The 20,269-nt window shown below is 40.3% G+C and overlaps 1 protein-coding gene across 3 annotated transcripts in view; it reads right to left on the bottom strand.

The window, feature by feature from the left end:
- Positions 1-18,077, bottom strand: part of LOC128326635 (bifunctional heparan sulfate N-deacetylase/N-sulfotransferase 3) — an 85,161-nt gene extending 67,084 nt beyond the window's left edge. The window contains exon 1 of one of the 3 annotated variants that reach the window (XM_053253828.1): positions 17,565-18,077. In XM_053253828.1, the coding sequence (XP_053109803.1) occupies positions 17,565-17,636 (72 nt within the window). In that variant the 5' untranslated portion in view covers positions 17,637-18,077. Of the gene's footprint in view, positions 1-7,498; positions 8,014-8,653; positions 9,650-17,564 lie in introns of those variants that run through there. The other 2 variants (XM_053253827.1, XM_053253829.1) reach the window with 2 other exon arrangements.
- Positions 18,078-20,269: the final 2,192 nt, after the last annotated feature.

Genomic DNA, 20,269 nt, shown 5'->3' with positions numbered 1-20,269 from the left:
CTTTACCAAAGCCTCCTGGGTACTAGGGATGTGCACAAATTGTGATTCGAATCTCAGTTCGCAGCACATCCCTGTGACAAAAGACATTCTATCATTCTGCAAATTGGTTTTTAGTTGCCTGGGTGAGTTCTGGTAAAGCTGTCCAGAAGATGCTTCAGTTAATGCAACTAGTGTATTACCTCATTAGTGTTGCACTCAAACCTGTCATACACCATTGTGGTCCATTCAACCAGTGGCCATTGAGGATAGAAACTCATAGTCTGGGTTCCTTGTTACTGAATCTTATATTCTCTATTTATACAGGTGGACCTCGTCACTCACGGTCCCAACGCCCACGATTTCATGTATTTGCGGTTGGGCAATGGAGACCCAACCTTGGTATACGTGGTTACAAGAAGTGTTAAAAGCTGCCTATCTGCGGTTCCTGAAAGAAGCCATTTGGTGGCTTTTGTTTTTTTAAAAAAGGTTTCCCATGATTTTTTGCAGAAAATTGGCAATGTTAAAAAAGACAAAAGTTGGAGGTGGGGAGGGGGGCACATTGCTGGACATTACTTCCTCTCTCTCATTTCTGCCTTTTTAAAGCAATGTTTTGCCTTTTCCCCCTCCAGGAACTTAACCCCGCAATTCCCACTGACTTCAGATATTGTTATCTGCGGTTCCATTATCCATGGCTGCAGCCAAGAATAGAAACCCCAATGATAATGAGGTCCACCTGTACTTATTTCTCACAATATGGGCGGAGAAGCACATTCATGCAGTCCTCAAAGTCTACTCTTTTTTAACATGCTCTGATTGCCCAACCATGCTCACGTGCGACTTGGCCTTTTCTGATCTCTTGGGAAATTGCTTATTGGCTTCTTTTTCCAACAAAGGGTTAAGCTCAAGAGACACTGGAAACTCAGCAAGATGAGGCAGTCCACCTCTGGTTTTGTGCAGGTTTTGTAGCAGGTTTTGTGGCACATTAAATATTACTCTAGTTCTCCCTTGTTCTCAGCCCTCCCCCTCCTCTCCAATGTTTTCTCTCTGTGTCCGGCCACCTGCTTTTGCTGGCCGCCCACTGATTTCTCCCCTCCCCAGACACCACCACCTTCTCTCTCCCCACCTGGCTGCCACGGCTTTCACTTTCTCTCCTCGCCTGCCTGCCCCTTCACTGGCCTGTCCATTGGTCATATGCTGTCCCCTCGCCATCGCTTTCTTCTCCCCCTCCCCTCGCTCACAAACTCTCATGAGAGAGTTGCCACACATGGGATTAGCCACGTGTATGTTTTAGACAACTGAAAGTCAGGAGTGCACATGCCTTGGGAATTTCCCCTTTTCTATTTTACCAGCATTACACAAATCATGAGAATCTACCCACTGCCCTAAAATGAGCAAACTACAGATGCTGAATAAGTGCAATCTCCCTATTAAGCAGCTCATTTTCACATAAGGCATGGCATATACAAGCGGAGCAAACACAATGCCTAATATGACAGTATTCATATACAAATCTGGTGTTCAGTACAAGCTTTTCAGCTGGTTTACATTAACTTCACCTCATTCACTCAGTGTGTCATTGTGCTGCTGAGGATAGCTCCTTCCATATTAATAGTAATAAAGATAAATTTCATCTGACACTGCTAACACCACCTTTAATGGGATGTATGAATTAATTATAGACAGATTATGGTTTTAAAGAGTCCCCCCGCCCAGATTCCAATGTGTAACAAAATAACTATTTATACTGCTGCCTCTATGGAAATGTTTCAGAATTTATCTCCTTTAAATTACCAGTCTTAAAAGCACACATATACACACTTAATTGGTAATGTTTTATTTATTAAAAAATGCACCTTCTCACACTTTCCTCTTTTTAACAATTGGATAGATAAGTTGCTTTTCTAGAGCCTAGTATTACCTTTAAAATGTATCCCTTTTGACAGAACAATGAAGTGAAGTCTATTACAATGTTTATGTGCCACAAAATGGAAATGTACTACTGAAATCGAAGCATAATGCAAGATTGTACCATTGTTTCCCACACATTCTATCTTCTGGACTAGAAGTATATTCCAGCCAAATTTAAACATTTTTAAATTTAATTGATTTCAACTGAAACACATATTTAATTCTATTTTAATTTTAATTTTTTAATTCTAAAATTTTATTTTACTGAAATACATATTTAATTCTGCCTATGAAGTCAATAGGATTTTAGAAGTGTTCATGTTGGGCTGGAAGGTTTGCCACTGACTTTAATGGGAGAATCTATAAAAGTAAAACTATGCAATAAATAAATGCAAGTTACACCTACATATAATGTGCAGGTATATTTGTTCTTTTTCTTCTGTATAAAGTAGTTTAAGTAATTATTGGAGCATATTGTGTGAAGATGTAGATGTGTAGGAAACACTCTATTTTATTTGTGCAACAGAAAAGTGTGCCTGCTTTAATGAACATTACTGCTGAATTGTCAATTCAAAACTGCCTATTTTACGAGAGCCAGCTTGGTGTAGTGGTTAGAGTGCTGGACCAGGACCAGGGAGGCCCAAGTTCAAATCCCCATTCAGCCATGATGGTGACTCTGGGCCAGTCACTTCTCTCTCAGCCTATCCTACTTCACAGGGTTGTTGTGAGGAGAAATCTAAGCATGTAATACACCGCTCTGGGCTCCTTGGAGGAAGAGTGGGATATAAAATGTAGATGATGATGATGATGATGATGATAATAATAATAATAATAATAATTATTATTATTATTATTATTATTAATAAAGCAATATATGTAATGGTTATTGTTGTATGATAAGTTTAGTGATAATGGAATAATGTCTTCTTTACCTACTAAGTACAACTCTAAAAACTGCAAGTACCAAAATAACATGTAGAGTTATATTACCTTCACCAGCACCTTTATATCTTACAACCTCAACTATTTAAAAGCTTAAATAGTTGTGCTAAGTCTCTGGTAGTCTTAGAACAAACAGTTAAAGTAATAAAATTCTGATGGAGGTTTTTAGCCTATATTGTTCAGGTTTTATAAGGTATTCTCCAACCATCTGTTTTACCACCCAATTTCTTTTTCAAAGCAAGAAAAAAGCAGAAGAGCACACAAATAGCTTTCTTCAAAGGTTATGCCTCTTCCCACAAATCTGAGTTCCACTTCAGTGTGAACACAAGATGAGATTCACAAGAAATTAAACTCCATAAAAACTTAGAGATACCTCTCTATAAAAAAGGCAGATTCCAATATCCAGTCTTTTACCAATGCAGGCTGCATGCTTGAGTAAAGGAGAGTAGCAATTAACCCACATGAACACAGTTCATACTGCTAAACCAATTAAGTTAATTTGAGACAGTTTACAAAATGTTAAATGCAACTGGTAAATTATCTAGAAGTCAGTGATGGCTGATCAGTAAGGGCAAGAAGGGCAGTGCTCTCCCCGCACAACAAAAACAAAGAAGCTAATAAAGGATCAGACCTACCAGCAGCCAGGGAAATCTTCAGAACAGGAAGCTTCTTTCAGCTCCTCCTCCCCCGTCTGTAACTTCCTGAGGCTATTCTCACGATCGGCCAAAAATGGGCTAAGGGAGCCTAGCCTGATTTGGGCCGATCGTGCGCTGCAATGGGAGCTGCGTGGCTCCTGGCAGCAAACACCCCAAAGTACCCCTCCCCTTAGCTGAGGTTAACGGAGCGAGTGCTCCGTTATCATCATCATTTTGATTGTGTATTGCTGCAGCGCAGCTCTGCACTGCAGCAACAAACAAGGAGACCCCCGGCTGGGAGGCTGTGCCCGGGGCATCCTAGAACTTCCAGGGGCCGTGTGGCCCCCAATCCCCACAGCCCCTGCTGGCTCCATGACGGAGCCAGCAGTTGTGTGGGTGGCTGATCCGGCTGCCCAGGGCTGCAGTTATGATTGTCTTTGGGGAGAGCAGACTAAGCCCGCTCTTCCTGCAAACCCACTTAAGATGGGTCTCACTGATCGTGAGACTCGCCTCCCTGTTTTGGTCTTACTGGCTGGAACAGCTGACTGCTGCTCAAGCTGCTCCAATCCCTAGGTTGAGATTCAGTGGCTCTGGTCACAAGCACACCTCTTTACTTTCTTCCATGTAAATGAATTGTTCCCATTAAGTTGTATGCACTGTTGCAATGAGGACAAAACCTGCTCACAAGTACTTTCAATAATAAGGCTTGCAATATTGTCCCCATATTAAAGGGGGAGGTGAACAATGTTCCCTGTAACGGAGATTTCCAGATGTTGTTGACTACAACTCCCATTATCCCCAAAGACCACTGTAGCTGGGGATGATGGGTGTTACAAACAACATACGCAACTATAGGATGCTTGCAAGAGGATGCTGCGCTAGGGCAAAACAGTTGAAGACTGGAGCTTGTGCTTCAGATGAGTATTGTGCTATCACAATGCATACTTAATTCATTTTATAGCAACTTTTGTGCAAGAGCTCAATAGTGCAATTCTGTAAATCCCTGTTTTTCAGCACAAGTAAGCAGATTTCTTGTGCTAGTGTGAATTTCCTTGTTCTGCCAGTGCTCTGTTGCTCTGGATTTCAGCCAGTGACTTTCCTAACACTACCAGGCTGAACCAAGATTTAAGCCAGAGGCTTCCTGACTTACATGGAGGCTTCCTACCCATGGAGGAGAATCATGCAGGACGTCGCTCAGTGGTCAAGCACCTACTTTGCATGCAGAAAGTCCCAGGTTCAATCCCTGGCAACACCAAGTAGGCTTGGGAAAGACACCTGGCCTGGAACCCCAAAGTAGGGGTGCGCACAAAACGGAACCATTCCTGGAACAAGCCAGTTTGGTTTTACCCCACATTGAGCCCCACCCCCCAGGTTTGGTTCGCGCGGTGGGGGGTTTCACAAATCACTTGTAAAGGAAAATTTTTTTGCAGTACTTATTCCCTCTGAGGGGATCCTCCAAGGCCACGGGGGGTGGGGGGGTGTCCATGGAGGTCCCCCTTCCCCTGCCGGCCTTCTTCAGACCAAAAGTCACCCAGTTCGAGTGTTTTCCATCCCTCTCCAGACCTTTCCCCTTTGCAGCGACCATTTTGGAGGCTGCCACGCATGCACAATAGGCCAATAGGGGCCCATTGTGCATGCGTGACAGACTGGCCACTGTGATGGGGGAAAGGTCCAGAAAGGGCTGAAGAATGCCCAAACCGGGCGAGTTCTCGCATAAGGAAGGCTGGCAGGGATTGAGGGGGACCTCTGTGGATCTCCCTGCAGATTTGGAGAAGCCCCCCAGAGGAAATAGGTACTTTTTTTTTTATTTTTGTAAAAATGACTTGCAAAATCCCCAAATGGCCGGGGAGGTTCAGTTCAATGATAAACCTGTTTGCACATCCCTTCCCCAAGGAGCTGTGTCCAGTCAGTGGACAATACTGAGCTAGATGGACCAATGGATATGATTTGCTATAAAGCAGCTGTCTGTTTCTTTTCATGAGAAAGCTTTTTCCTGAACTGTAGCACTTCAGAATACAGGTGAGAGATCATATGTTTTCAAGTATTCCTCAGAAACCTATTTATTCTGCTCAAAACACAAACCATCACACAACACAGCACAAAGAGGTTAGCTTAGAACTTACATTTCTTACATCTTACGTTGTGCTGTGTTTCCCCCCATGAGATACGCACGCGCACACACACACACACACACACAATATCCCCCTCAATAGTCTGAAGCAATACAAGAGAGAGAGAGTGCACTGCACAGCATGATTCTGCTGTGCACATAAGCCAACCATTTTGGGAACTGGTTCAAGGCCTTCAATGCAGAGAACCTGATTTGGAGGTCTTCATTCCACACCGACATGCTCACAGTGACTGCAGAAAAGAGCAGAGCCTCTCACATCCCACATCAGCAATCAGATTTTTGAATGAAGCCCCTTTACACAATTCTTCCTCTGTTAGACAGAGGAAGGGGACATCCAGACTCAGTCCAGGCATTTCCCTTCAACCTGCTTCCAGGTTGTCCAATAGCTCATTAATTCTAAGTTGTTAAAATGACACCTAAGGTTCACCAGGAAGTCCTCATAATGCCCTCACCTGCCTCATAATACCCTCACCAGGAAGTCCTCATCTGCTACTACAAGATACCAAGTCTAGGCCTGTCAACACAGTGGTACAGAAAGGTTACAGATTCTGAATCTTCCTGCACAGGAGATTCCCATAAGGAAACCTATTTCTGTACCTGAATCATCACTGGGTTAGGTCATCCGACTGCAAACCTAAACAAATGATTTGAAGGCACGCTCCATTTCATTTGGATGTGATATACATGTATAATGTACTTAATAGGGAAGGTTATATTTTTTCTATACATATTGAAGCATAACCCTAGTTAACACAGTACAGAGAAAGATGCAGAAATTCAATGAGTCTAAACTGAAGCTAGTTAGTTTTTCCTTAAAAGTTATGTTGGCATTTATCCCACAGCTGCCTTTTCTGTGAGACTGATTGATAGCAACAAATTGTGTGCATATTTAGACATTTTTATCCTGCCTTTCCATTGAAAAAGAAAGCTCAAGGCAGCTTACATAATACAGAAGTACAACCACATAAAACTGAAAAAATGGCAAGAATTCAAATTGTAGCAAAACCCACCCAGAAAAATAGAAATCCAGCAATTAAACACTCACATTTAATTGACCCACTAATTTAAGATCTGCTAGAAGAAGGCATTTGCCTATATCTATATCTATCTATAGATATCTCCTGAATTAATACAGATCCTGCTGTGTGGACAGTGCTATCTGCCACAGCTGTAACATCTACAACCATATGTAAAGGTTCATATGGCAGGTTCCCATGTCAGCACCCTGTAGAGCAGGGCTGTTCAACTTCGGCCCTCCTGCAGATGTTGGCCTACAATTCCCATAATCCCTGGCTATTGGCCACTGTGTCTGGGGGTTATGGGAGTTGTAGTTCAAAAACAGCTGGGGGGCCTAAGTTGAGCAGGCCTGCTGTAGAGGTATGATAATTGCATAAGTATGAGCCAACTCAGCCACCTGGTTACCAATTAAATATGTTATACAGCACAGAGCCCTTGCCATTTCCATGTGGTCACCATACCACACTGGAATACATCCAGATCTATGGTAAGGCATCATCCAGTCTTAGATCCCACTGATCTAAGTGGGGGAGTGTCTAACACAGGTTCAGCTCTTCCATGGAACTCAAATGGGATATTTTAAGAAGTGTTTAACCTGGCTGTATTGTGCCCACATATTTTGATGTTCATCCTTTATGCCACATTGAATATCTTCTAAGAGATAAGACTTCCCTGCTTGGCTCTATTAGTAAAATTACACTATGCAATTCTAGAAGTTTCACATAAAAACCAGCAGCTTTGTAAAGAGCAATTCCATAGTCAATAATATTCATTTTGAGCATGTTTTGGCAGCAGTTCTATTACAATCTATTGTGTATGCATTCAGTTTAAAAAACAAATAATTTATCCCCATCTTTCAGAATAAGAAAACTGAGCTGCACTTTACCTTAGTTGAAATGTAGATGTAATGCTGCAGCTCTTCTCTCATCAGGACATTTGAAATGGAGTGGAATATGGATGATCAAAAAGGCAAAATATTCTACTTCTACAACAATGTAACACAGTAAGTTCTTGGGTAGCCTCTTTGCAAACTATTCTCAGAAGGGACTTCTTGACTAGCAACCACACCTTTCTTGGAAATGGTGAACAAGGCAAAGAGATGCTGAAGGATGTTTTGCCCAGGGCTATTCTGTGGTTGAAATCAGTAACTAAAGAATCATATTTGAGTCACTTCCACTGGTTGCCAGCATAAGCCAAAAAAAGAGAGAGAGAGAGACTGTTCACAGAAGAGATTACTCTGAAGAGCATAATGTGTGGGACAAATTCAAGAATGCAAGAGCATGTAACTCCATTTCCATAAGCAGAAAAATCACACATTGCAATTTTTTTTCAGAGAAGTAGACCCATGAATTCACGGCTGCAATGATATACTGTATTATACCATTAACAACAGAAAGCAACTTTTCCCAAGCAAGCAACTTTTTAATTCAAACTGGCAATCAGTATATCATTAAACCTATGGGGTGGGGGAGCAAATGGCCTGAGAAAATTCATACAAGTGAGTCCCATTTTCCCAGCTACAGTAGAGTTCCTTACCCTACACCTGTTTGGAAAAACAAAAAACAAACAAATAGGCAGCTGCTACTATTTATAAATGTCTGTACTGCTGTCCCTTATGTTTCAAGAGTGCACAATAATAAAAAGTTAACATAAGACAAGTCAAAATGATCAATTAAAAAAATGAAGCAAGATTAGTCAGTCTCAAAGGCCCCTTGATAATATCTTGACTACCCTTTGAAACGACAGCAAGTTGTCAAAGTGCAACAGATTTCAGACAGTGCCAAATTTATTATTTAAGCCTTTTTATTTCAAAACTGTCTTAAGTATCAATACTTTAAAACTGGGTTCTTAACTGAACTGCCTGAATGTGCTACCTGAATTCAAAAGCATATATTTGGCACAAAATATATATATATGCACCTTTACCTCCAAATATACTGTTCCAAGTTAGAATTCAGGATTTGACCCTGAAATTTAAATATCTACTTAAATATAATTTAACTAGGAATAGTTAAAATAAGCTTTTTTGTGTGTACTTTACCTGAACATCATTGGCCTTCATCCTTGTTCCCTCCTTTCCAACAAAGATGTCATCTATGTCAACAAGAATATATCTATCCAGCGACAATGTAAGCTTCCTTCCAGTCAAGAATGAAACCGAATCAATAAAGATGAGCTTGTTCAGCCAGAAATTCAAGTTGTTGCCAAAAAGAACACGTTGAATGCCATCATGAAGACCCAAGTCATGAACCACAGTTGCATGGAGAGCACTTTTAATGATAGGTGGAGAAAGGTTTTCAGGAGCTTTTACTTTTGCAAATATAACAGGTTGGTAGGTTGAATGATTTATGTGGAAAACTGTCCAGTCATTTCCAGGCAAAGAACCTTTGTCAAACTTAGACGATTTTGTCATATGGAGCAGTGGAGAATGAGGATTGATGCAACAGTCCCTAACACCCACATTTCCATAAATGTGGAAAGGAAAACCTTTTAACTGAAAAGTCTGCAGTGTGTTCTCACTGCTCTTATGAAACCCAATCATACCTACACCATATTCTCCACAGTATTTATCTAGAAGGCCTCGATTCCAAGAATCCATATTCACATACTTAAAAATATTTTCATATATTATGAGAACATATTTGCCTTTATTTTTATCTATAAGCACAGGAAGGTCACCTTTTCCAGAAGCAATCTCTATATGATACTGAAATCTGCTGGATTCTAAAATCATTATGATGTCTTGACCAAGTGCTGAATACTGGCTTTCCACAAACACCAGTACCACAGGATCAGTCCGTAAGGGGTCTATAGGCTTAAGAGTCTTCCATGGTGGTAGCTTGTAGGGCAGGAAGACTGGAAGTTCTCCACATTCCACCTCTGAAGGAACCTCGGAAAGTTCATTTTCCTGTTTGTAGCCACTGTACAAATAATATGCTGAAATAACAATGCTCACCATACAAAATGTAGCCAGCAATATAACTGTTCGTTGAAAATGTCTATGAAGTTTCACAATAAAGGTCATGTTGTAAGTCATGCCTTAGATAGTTTCCAACAGCAGCAGCATTAGGTTAAAGAAAGGTGTTTCAAAAATATATTCCAGTCCAGTTTAGTAGTTTATGTCACCATTGCAGCACATATATATGTCTTCAGCACAATTCACAAAATATATATGCTGGAAGAAAAAAAAGTTGAGACATTAACTCATGTGTTAAAATATACTATTTCATCCAGTTGAGAGCCAGCTGTTTTTAAGTGAACTAAAATCCCAAAAGGTAAAGCACACTAAAGAGGCAAGAAGGGAATTAAGTATTTAACAGATACAAAACTGGATCAGGCACAATTTTATAGTATAGAACAACCTAAGATTGTATTGTGTGATTATTCTCAACAAAGTCATTAAATGTCCATATGAAAAGCTGAGGTTAATCTGAACTCTGTCAAACAATTAGACCTGGAAGTCCACAGAATTCATAGAAGGTCAAAGCTTAATGATGGCTGATGGGTAGAAAGTAACTGAGCCCATTCCCTAGATCATCACCAGGAGTCAAATTATAAGCACACTCTACAACCCATGCCATTGCTACTATCAGTAACGAGAACCTATAGGATTACAGGTAGCCCAAAATCTGCACGATATTAAGAACAATTTAAGAGCAGGTTTAGCCAAACTCACAGCCTTAATGGCCTTTTAAGATCTGAAACAGCCCAATTAAATTCACCCTTTTAATCATTTGTCATTCCATATTACAAACATGCCATCTGCCTCTTCACTTCTAATTCCAGGCAATATTGACCAAGTAACTATGATTCCAAATCCATTTCCAGGCATTAGTAACTACTTACATGTAAGAACTGAAAAAAACAGAAAGGGATGCACAAACACATCCCGCTGGTTTGGAGGGGCCCAAATGAACAACACAATGTGGATAGGATATGCATTTGCATTGGCTATGCACATGGAAGACTACCACATGCAGGTTTCCCCTGATAGACTGGGACATTTTCTTGGGTGTAGCTTTACAATAAATGATGTACCCATTGTGTTTCTACCTTCTGATCCAAATTTCTTCTTGAAAATATGATGCAGAACCACAAAGACGAGTACTGAAGTCAAGTTGTATTGTAGCCACTGAATTCCCCTGATCTACAAACCACTATTGGTTAACAAAGGTCCATTTGGTTGCTTTGCAACTCTGCTTTCTTTTGCCTTTGGATGAATAAATGCAATTGTTGCCACAAAGTTTTATAGGCCTTTCCCCCCTTTCCCATACTAACAAAAGATTTATAAGGGTAAGTTAATTAGATTTCATACTGAGGCTCAACACAGTTTATGCTATGGTTTATTGGTACTATGTAATGTGCCTAACTGTCTTGAGGTATTGTGAACTCTGCCACAATGTCAGAACACATTGAAAGTCCTTTATATTAAAGCACTTCCTCATACATATAATATGCGGGGGGAAATGATCTCAACCTCTTTTGCTAGATACAGGCTGAAGTGGACAAGCTGTTTACAAAATTCTTAAGGCAACACTGATCAGCAAATTCAAAGACTTTTAAAATATTTAAAGCAGTTAGTTTAAAATCAAGCAACACCACTTGGCAGTTTAAAGGTCTTATGTACAGTGTTCACATCCCAATGCCCCATGCAGAAGCAACAGTTTAATGCCAGAGTACTTGCTTGCTTGGCATGCACAACTTGCTGGATGCAGTCTCCAGTTAAGAGGTCAGATAATTGGACTAGGAAAGAAAGTGTATTCATCCATTCATTCATTCATTCGATGTTTATACCACCCTTCCGAAATGGCTCAGGGCGGTTTACAATTAGCTTGCTATTGAGTTTTGCCACATCACTCCAATTACACAGAGTCTCTATCAATGGTTGGAGAGACTGAAAAACTACAGCCTTGTCATCTGAAGAGATCTCTCTGGATTAGGAGACGCATCATCACTGCCACAGGCAGAGCTGCACATACAGCCATCTGCTCCATAAAGCCTGTACCAACATCCCTCATCCATACTCCTTCCCACTCCAGAGCTCTGTCCATTACTGACAGATAGTCCATGGTCCTCCCAGTGCTCGGGTTAGTGTGACAAGTTTATTGTCTTCATCCCCAATCTCTCCACCCTCACCTGCAGTGTGCTCTACATGCCATTTCCCCCCACCTTCACCTGTAGTATATAGAGCACACCAGTTTCCCCCACATATCCCATTACCTGGCTGCCACCATTACATTGCTCTTCCTCCTCTCTCTCTTTCAAAAGGCAGAGGACAGGGAACAGAATGGAAAAAAATGTGGAGAGGTAGAATGGTGGGCTACCTTGTTGACTAGATAAGTCCACCAATCTACTCCTAAATGCTTCCTTCTGCTCCTTTCCCTGCCTTCTGTCTTTTGAGAAATCAGGGAAGTGGGTGAACGGGAGGAATAGCAGAGCAATGGAGTGGTGCCGCCACCACTACCACCAGGAAGTGCAGTGATAATTGAGCGGATGGGTTCAAAGAACCAGCTCCACTGCTCCGTATTTTCTTCATTATCTCCCTCACTCTGCCGGGCCGCTGGGCAGAGAGAGAGGTGAACATGGGGCCCTTCTCCCCTAGCTACACCCCCGATGTGGTGGAATGGCCAGATAATGGAGTGAAGTGGCTGGTGGCTTCAGGTGCAGGTTACCCCCTACAGCTTCCACCTCTACCAATCTGCCACCTGAAGCAGCATCTCACCACACCTCATTAGCAGGCCAATCCTGCAGCCAGACCTAGGCCCAGTAGGTATCTGGAACATCCTCAAAGCAGTAAGGGGATGTAAATGGTAGTGGCAATAGCATCAAGGCAACATACAAGTGGCACATGGGTTAAACAGCTGAAGAGTAATGGTCAATTCATTCTTTGAAAAATATGTTTGCGGTATATATGATCTACTCTCTATTTTGAAGCATTTCTTTGGTTGATTCACACTTCCCAATTACCTACAGATACCAAATTTTGCATACACAATCCTGCCACTGAAATTAGCTGAATGCACTAATTTTTGCACAAGAATCTGCACAGGGGACGGTTACAGTTTTGGTGTTTTTTTAATTGGAATTTTTTTTAAAAAGAAATTCTAAACACAATCATTAGCTGTTATTGTTTTTAACAGATTTTTAACACTCAATAATTAAATCAATAATATTTAAAAACATCGTGCCCAAGAGAAGCAGAAGATTGTTCTCAAATTCAAATTTACTATGATTCAAATTTACCATATATGGTAATTATTCTATAAAATGAACCTCTGAAATCCTATAAATTTCAAACAGTTTCTTAATGATAAGGGAGTAATATACTTTTGCAAGTATATTAATAAAAAGTGTATTACACATAGTTTTAACATTATTTTAAATTTTAAATTATTGTAATGTTTTAAACTCTTAATTTGTTGTGATTTATATTATTTTGTTTTTTGTAAACCGCCCAGAGACTTGTGTTTTCGGTAGTATAAAAATATGTTAAATACAAATAAATAAATAAGTTTAATTTCAATGTGTCTCACCTACTAGTGTGCACATGCATATGTATTTATTTAAAAGAGAACTACAGCATATCTCCTCCCTTTCCAGCCTTCTACCATATGGTCCTCTATATTCGAACAGCCCACCCCTTCTATCCATGAAGCCAACCCCCTCTTCAAAATGAACTTTCCCCCAGACTTGAATCTTAAAATGAACTAACAAATATTTATATACCGCTTTTCAACAAAAATGTTTCCAAAGCAGTTTACATAGATAAATAATAAATAAAGATGGATAATAAAGATGGAAATAATGAAGGATTTGCTATTACTCCTGGAGTCTGCATTTACAATTAAAATAGAAGATTATCCATTCCTATATTATAGTTTGACAAACTTGTCATTCTATACACATTCAATCATAAAACAAATAAGCATAGAGATTTCTGGTCCAGCAAGCACACATATGCTCCTAATCTCTTAACCATAGCTTGTAGAATTGTTTTTCTCCCAGTGTGAATTCTGTTCCAAGCAGTCTTAACCATGGATAGCACTTACATTAGCACAAATCTTAACCAACTATGTCTATAGTTAACACTGTTGCTGTTAATCATTGATTGCTGTTAAGTAGGACTTCAAATCCAGCTTTAGAAGTTGGCTAAAAACAAATCCTGCATTAACCATGGTTAAAATTGATGCTTATTAACCAAAGGTAGCACCTGCTACAAATGGGGAAATTTGCATTGCAGAGGGTCCTTAACAGGATCCGGTAGCCCACACTTAATCCCTTAACTATGGCTAGGGGTTCACGAGTTTCATGTGCACAACATCCCCAAAACAACAAATAATTATATTGCTTATTTAAAAAAAGGACTTTTGTATAAGCTAGGACTGTTGCTCAATTTCAAAAAAAGTTAGGGAAAACTACAAAATTTAACTCAATGCAATAATTTTAAAATGCTCTCTCATTATGAAACAAGGAATATTTGCAACAAAGATGAGAAGCTTCTAATGTAATTTTGTGTGCCAGATTTTGCCTATAACCTTGAGCATCCTAGTTCTAAAAGTTTCTAGACCTCATTGTTGTAGGTAGTTTGAACATATATTCTGCTGTGTCTTGTTTGGAACAAACTTTTTGCCCCAATAATAGAAGTTATCATATTTACATACAGGAAGTTTCAGTTCTTTAAAGTGAAATGTAAATGTTAGACCACATTCTTTCTAGCATTTATTTTACAAAGATTGTCATCTCAGCCATTTATTATGGATTAGTCCTGTTATGAGCACATTTCATTAAATATGCAGTAAATTTAAGATTTTTCTAGTTATCCATTACATAGTTGCAAATAAAGAAATCTTTGACACTTGAGCTAACACGATTTAGTATCTCAGCATATTCATCCTTTGAGAAAACAGAAATAAATAACTCCATTATAAAATGAGAATCGGTTTTTAAAAAACCCTGAAGTACTTCAGATATTTTCCAAGTCATCTTGAATGGATATTAAAATGGATATTGTTTAACTATATTGAGCATGAGGGGCAAGACCATCATAAAACATTAAGGCAAAATGCAATACTAACCTACTTAAGGAGAAAATTTGAAGATAACACTGAAATCTTTGTGATTCAAAAAAGTGACAAGAACAAATTCATATTGTATTACATATATTTAGGTCATGATTAAGTTTTCAAAAAAGAAAGAGAAACATAAGCACATACTTGAGCCAATGGCCTCAAAATCAATTCAGAGGAGAGGGGGGCTTTTTATATGTCAAAGAAATACACAAACAGCTTTCAAGAATATGAAAAACTGTACATGGTTTGCATAAGATGTATGTATTGAACATTCTAACAAACTACTATTTGGAAAGTATGACTATTGCTTGTTTAGATTCCTCCTCCTACGTAGAATACAAAAAACCCAAAATAAGTTAAAGAAAATTACTGACATTTTAAAAAAGACACTTCATCATCAAGCCTGATGGCCAAGTGCAGGTATATATAGGCAAACTCAGCATTGTATCCACTATATGTTTTCTGTTGTGGTTGGTTGTATATTATTGGTTTTTAATGGTAGGTTCAGTTATTGTATTTTACTACAAATTGCAATTTTTAATTGCCTTTAAAAAAACAATTCTACACCACCTGCTGAAGTTCCAACTTTTGGAAGAAAGGTGATATATCAATCTAATAAGTAAATACTATATGATACCAGGGTCAGATTTCAGACTTTACTAGAACCCCAAAGTACACAAAATGCAACTATGTGCAAAATAGTTCCAGACACAAAATAAAGGCTCAGGGCTGGGATCAGAGCTAGTTACCAGTTGCACCCCATGAGTCTGAGATGGACTGCGCACACACAGTGCAAAACCAGATTCTGAATTACTAGAGATCAAGGATTTTAGGATCAGACCCCTGAAAATTTCCAGCAGAGCTGCACAAAGACCTGTTAAAAGACAGCCAATTTATACTTATATTTTACAGATGAACACAAAGGTTGAGGGAAAATAAAGTAGAATATTGGGAAGGGTTTTTGTTTACTTGCCATTTTACTTGATACTACAACTACTAGAGTCAGAAAACCCTTGTCAACTTACTATAAATCACCCAGATATCTACTAGTAGATCCCAGCCTTCTGCCTGTCCCTGCATTATATCACCTGTCATAGCTTGTAAAATAAAATGATAAAAACATATTTAAGCCCATTCCATCCATGAGACTGCATGTAGGCAGAATTAACTTTTATTAAATCTTAGACACATGTTGCTTGTTGCGATTATGCTTACTCATAGTCAGTTCTAGAACTTGGTCAATGCAGAGTAGTTAAGACTTAAGCTGACTGGTACCTCAGCCTTAAATACTTGCATGTTATCTGTCTGCATTACCACAGTATCATTCCCAAAGTAGTAGTAATCAGCAAAAGAGAAATGTCAGGCTGTGATACACATAGAAGCTCTCTGCACAACCCAAACCTATTTTTTTTAATGCTGGTTTATCAAGAATGGGTCTTAGTCCCACTTAAATCAATGGTACCCACACCTCAATCCTATAACACATATTCAAAAGCAAACAAAAATGAGCTCAATGGAATGTTCACACACCAAGGAAGGATGCATAGAACCACAGCCTAAATCAGCTTATATTGAATTACTGTGCTTTGGATGGAGTTGTTAGAAACACATCAGTAGATTATGTTGCTCTGTTTACTTCTGTTCATATGAGAGTATTATAAAGATTAAGAAGTATGATGAATACAGATTTGGAAGTGAACATCTTTATTTTGACAGAAAAAGTATCTTTCCTTTAAAACAGCTGTTTGTACTTAATATAGTATTGTTTCCTGTGATCCTAAACTAGTATATATAGAAAGGAATCAACAATATCTTGAAACTGACATTATTATATCTTCTAGACTGCATCCATCTAGCCTTCTGCTATCGGTTTTTCCATATATCCCCCCCTCTATATATATGTATATATATGTGTGTGTATACACACACACACACATATACATAGACACACTCATATACAATTCCTATATATATTTAGCCAGCATTTGCTAAAAGATTCATTATAATGTCTTATAAAGTTTCTACTAAAAAAATATAGGAGTGAAAGACATCTGCTTCCTTTCCCATCACTTCAGCATATTTCCAGCAGTACATTATCTCATTTCTGTATTTTAATTATCAGTGCTTTCCCAACAAACTTCCCAACAGTTGCTAATCTTTTTTCAAATGAAGTACTAATATCTGAAGTTTTTAAAATGGGCATAAACCTGCTTTTCTCCTCATAGGTGATTAGTTGTTTGAAATTTTAACTGTTAGCTGTAATATCAGCAGTAATATTAACTACTGTACTTGTGTAATTAAATTTTCTATTTGACTCTCAACGAAGAATAAGCTCTCCGTGTCCTCAGACACTAGAGGGCAACAATGTCTCACAGAAAACCTCTTAAGGATCAGACTTGCCTGGGTACCACACTCGGAAGCAGATGTTAAGTGAGCTAATACTTTTATAGGTTCCAAAACATTATACAAAAAAGAGGGGGGACATTTCTATCTTTTGAGGGCTGCATTAAAAGACTCTCAAGCAAAAAAGATCTAACGCGGAAAGTTGGTACCAGTGCATAGAATTCCCGCAGAACTGTCCAAAGTAGCAGCTCTTTTGCACCCAAGAGCAAAACAGCCACATTTGCTGTAGCTCTGAGCAGAGAAAGCATGCACCTTTCAAGTTGCCCATCCGACCAAATCAACACACGCCAAACAGAAACTTTTTGGGGGGCGCGGGTTTGCCGGGGTGGGGGGGGAAGGGTTAAGATGCTGGAAATCTGGAGCCCCCTGAAGTCAAGACTTTTCTGCATAGTTTTCAGAGGAGAAGCTGCAATACATCGCCACCAAGAAGCAGCAGTACCACCACCACCACCACCACCTGCCTAGCCGCCCTCGCATTACCTGAAGATGCACTCCAGGACCATGGTGCCTCCTCCACTTCGCTGTGACCTTCTGCAGCTCCTCCCGAGACATACACACGCTCTCTCTGTGTCTCTATCTCTCTCTCGCGCGCGCGCATACACACCGCCACAACTTGGCAGCTTCTGCCAGCCGCCGCTCACTCGCTCACTCGCTCTGCGTCTGTTTCTTCCTCTCCCTTCCCAGGCAGGCAGTTTGCTCTGCAGAGGCGTCTCCGGAGCAGGCAGCTGCTACCCGCTCCAAGGCACTCCTCTCCTCACCACTTCCTTCCCCGAGAGAGGCGAGCCGGAGGTTACTTTAGGCAAGAAGCCCTGAAGAAGCCCCCAGCAAAAGCTCTGCTCGCCTCTCCTCCAAGGAAAGGGAGGGGACGACGGAGAAGAGCGGCCCAGGCTGACAGCACAGCGACGGGAAGGCGAAGAGCCCTCGACGACAGACCCCTCCCCGCCCTTCCCCTCTACGAGCATGGACGGGGTGCTGCTCTCGCTGCTCCCACTTGAAAACAGGAGAGGCGGAGAAAGCAACGCCGCCGGTCACGCTGCCTTTCCATTGGTCGGGGGCTGCTCTTCCTTTGGCCAATCACCGCTTTCTTGGGAGGAGGCTGAAGAGGCGGGTCGGAATTCTCGGGCAGGAGGCGGCTGCCCGGGGAAACTCCCGCTGAGCCCGCCTGCAGCCCAGAGTCGAATGGTCGGACTGTCGGGCGTCGTCGGTCTCCTTCTAGGCAGCCCTCCTTACCCACCATTTCCCAGTGCCATTAGCCAAGGGGAAGCCCATCGGTCCAATGCAAGGCTGCCGCCGGCTCTGCACGGTCCCGTTCTTACAGCGTACTCCTATGATTCTTTGCCGCCCCACACTGTGTTCGATAGGGGCATTGGGCTTTCACACTCGTAACTGTGCTTAGGATTGCAGCCATGCAGCCCAAGCCTATGTCTGTTTACTCGGAAGCAAGTCCCCACTGAGTTCAAGGGGGCTTACTCCCACGTAAGTATGTATAGGGTAAGGTTGCATTACTGCCTTAGGCTCTTTAACCGTAGTAGTGAGTAAAAGATCAGCTTTCTTCATTTGTGCTTGTGGTGCTGCAGCAGCACTCCATGGATTTCGGAGCACTATCTCCGGTTGGAAAAAATAGCACGAGAGAGAAATGAAGGAATGGGACCAGGGTGATCCTCAAGCGAACAGGATGTGTGAGGAGAGAGAGGGTGCAGGCCAGCATTTGCAAAGGATTTTTAACAGTATTCCCGTTCTTAATAATAATTCTAGGTTTTGGCAATGGTAGATCCAGAAAATGTCCCCATTTTCACACTGGAGGAGTGATGATAGAAACAGTCTGTTATAATCATCTAGTGAGCAATCTGGTTGCCTAGTTTGAGAGAGAGAGAGAGGATTTTCCTGAGCACTAGGTAAAAGGGGATCTGGGTGAAAGCCAGAACAGGTTGGAATGACCCCTTAAAAATCAAACTAGATCCCCCAAACAGAGGGATGTATTAGAGACATTGGAGAACAATATTTTAGCTCTGAAATATTTCCAATATTACACTTTTATTAACCCCTTCAGCCAAAAATGGACCGGAACAGCCTGCAACGCCTTGTGAAAGCCTAGGCTATTTGCACATTTATTTATTTATTTATTGTTAAATTTATATACCGCCTTTCATTAAAAACAATCCCAAGGCGGTTTTCAAAAGTTAAAAAACATATAATAAAAATTACAGTTAAAAGTATTAAACTAAAAATATGAAAACAAATCTGATTTAAAATATATAAAATACAAACATAAAAACTGTACACGGATAAAGTACTGTATATGAACTCCTTCAGAGCCAGAATGCTAGAATGGATTGAAACAGCCTGGAGTGCTCCACCTAACAGTCAAGCTTCATTTAAAAAAAACAGTGCAATGGGCTGCAGACACTGGAGAAGAATTTTGTAGCACCAAAATATTTCCAATCTTACATTCTTATGAACCCCTTCAGTGCCAAAAATAGACCGGACCAGCATAATGGCCTGAAACAGCCTGGAACAGCACCCAAACTATCAAGCTGCATCCCAAAAATATTGAAATGGGCTGCAAGTCAGAACCAATTTCAAGACAGCCGTTTCCAGCTATGCACCTCAAGGGTAATCATCTACTATCAAATTCCTGTCTTTGGCAGTAGAAGAGTATTACAGGTCTTCTTGGTCCTTGTGCTTTATGGGAAAACTCTGCAATAAAGCAAAGAAGGACACAATAGTCCTCTTCCAAGATATATCAGGACTGGAATCATCTGTCCTGTCTTGAGATAACTGAAGTTCCTCACAGAATATACAAATGTCCAGTGTTGTGGCTAACATAAGAGACAAAGGGGGAAAGTTTTCAAAGAGGGCTACACTCTTTTCCTTTACACAGCCTCCATTATGATGGAATTTAGTAGTGGACTTAGTAGCTAACAGAAGAGAATTAGAAATGCTTTGTTTTTAATAATGCTAAGAATAAATAACTTTTTCAGCACAAAAAAGTAGTTGCTGACATTGCCGTTCTAGTTTTATTCACATTAATGTTTTCCAAAGGATCTGGCTTCAGATACTAACAAGTTATATCTCTGGAACAATGAAAGATCTTTGAAACACATCGGAGCACGTATTTCTTATTGGTAAATGGACCCATATCTCATAAAAGTATACAGCACTCAACATAGTCATAGAATCAAGAA

The sequence above is a fragment of the Hemicordylus capensis genome, chromosome 5 (genome assembly GCF_027244095.1).
Source record: "Hemicordylus capensis ecotype Gifberg chromosome 5, rHemCap1.1.pri, whole genome shotgun sequence".
Lineage (NCBI taxonomy): Eukaryota > Metazoa > Chordata > Lepidosauria > Squamata > Cordylidae > Hemicordylus > Hemicordylus capensis.
Note: the sequence above shows the minus strand (reverse complement) of the source record. Positions and strands in the feature narration are given on the sequence as shown.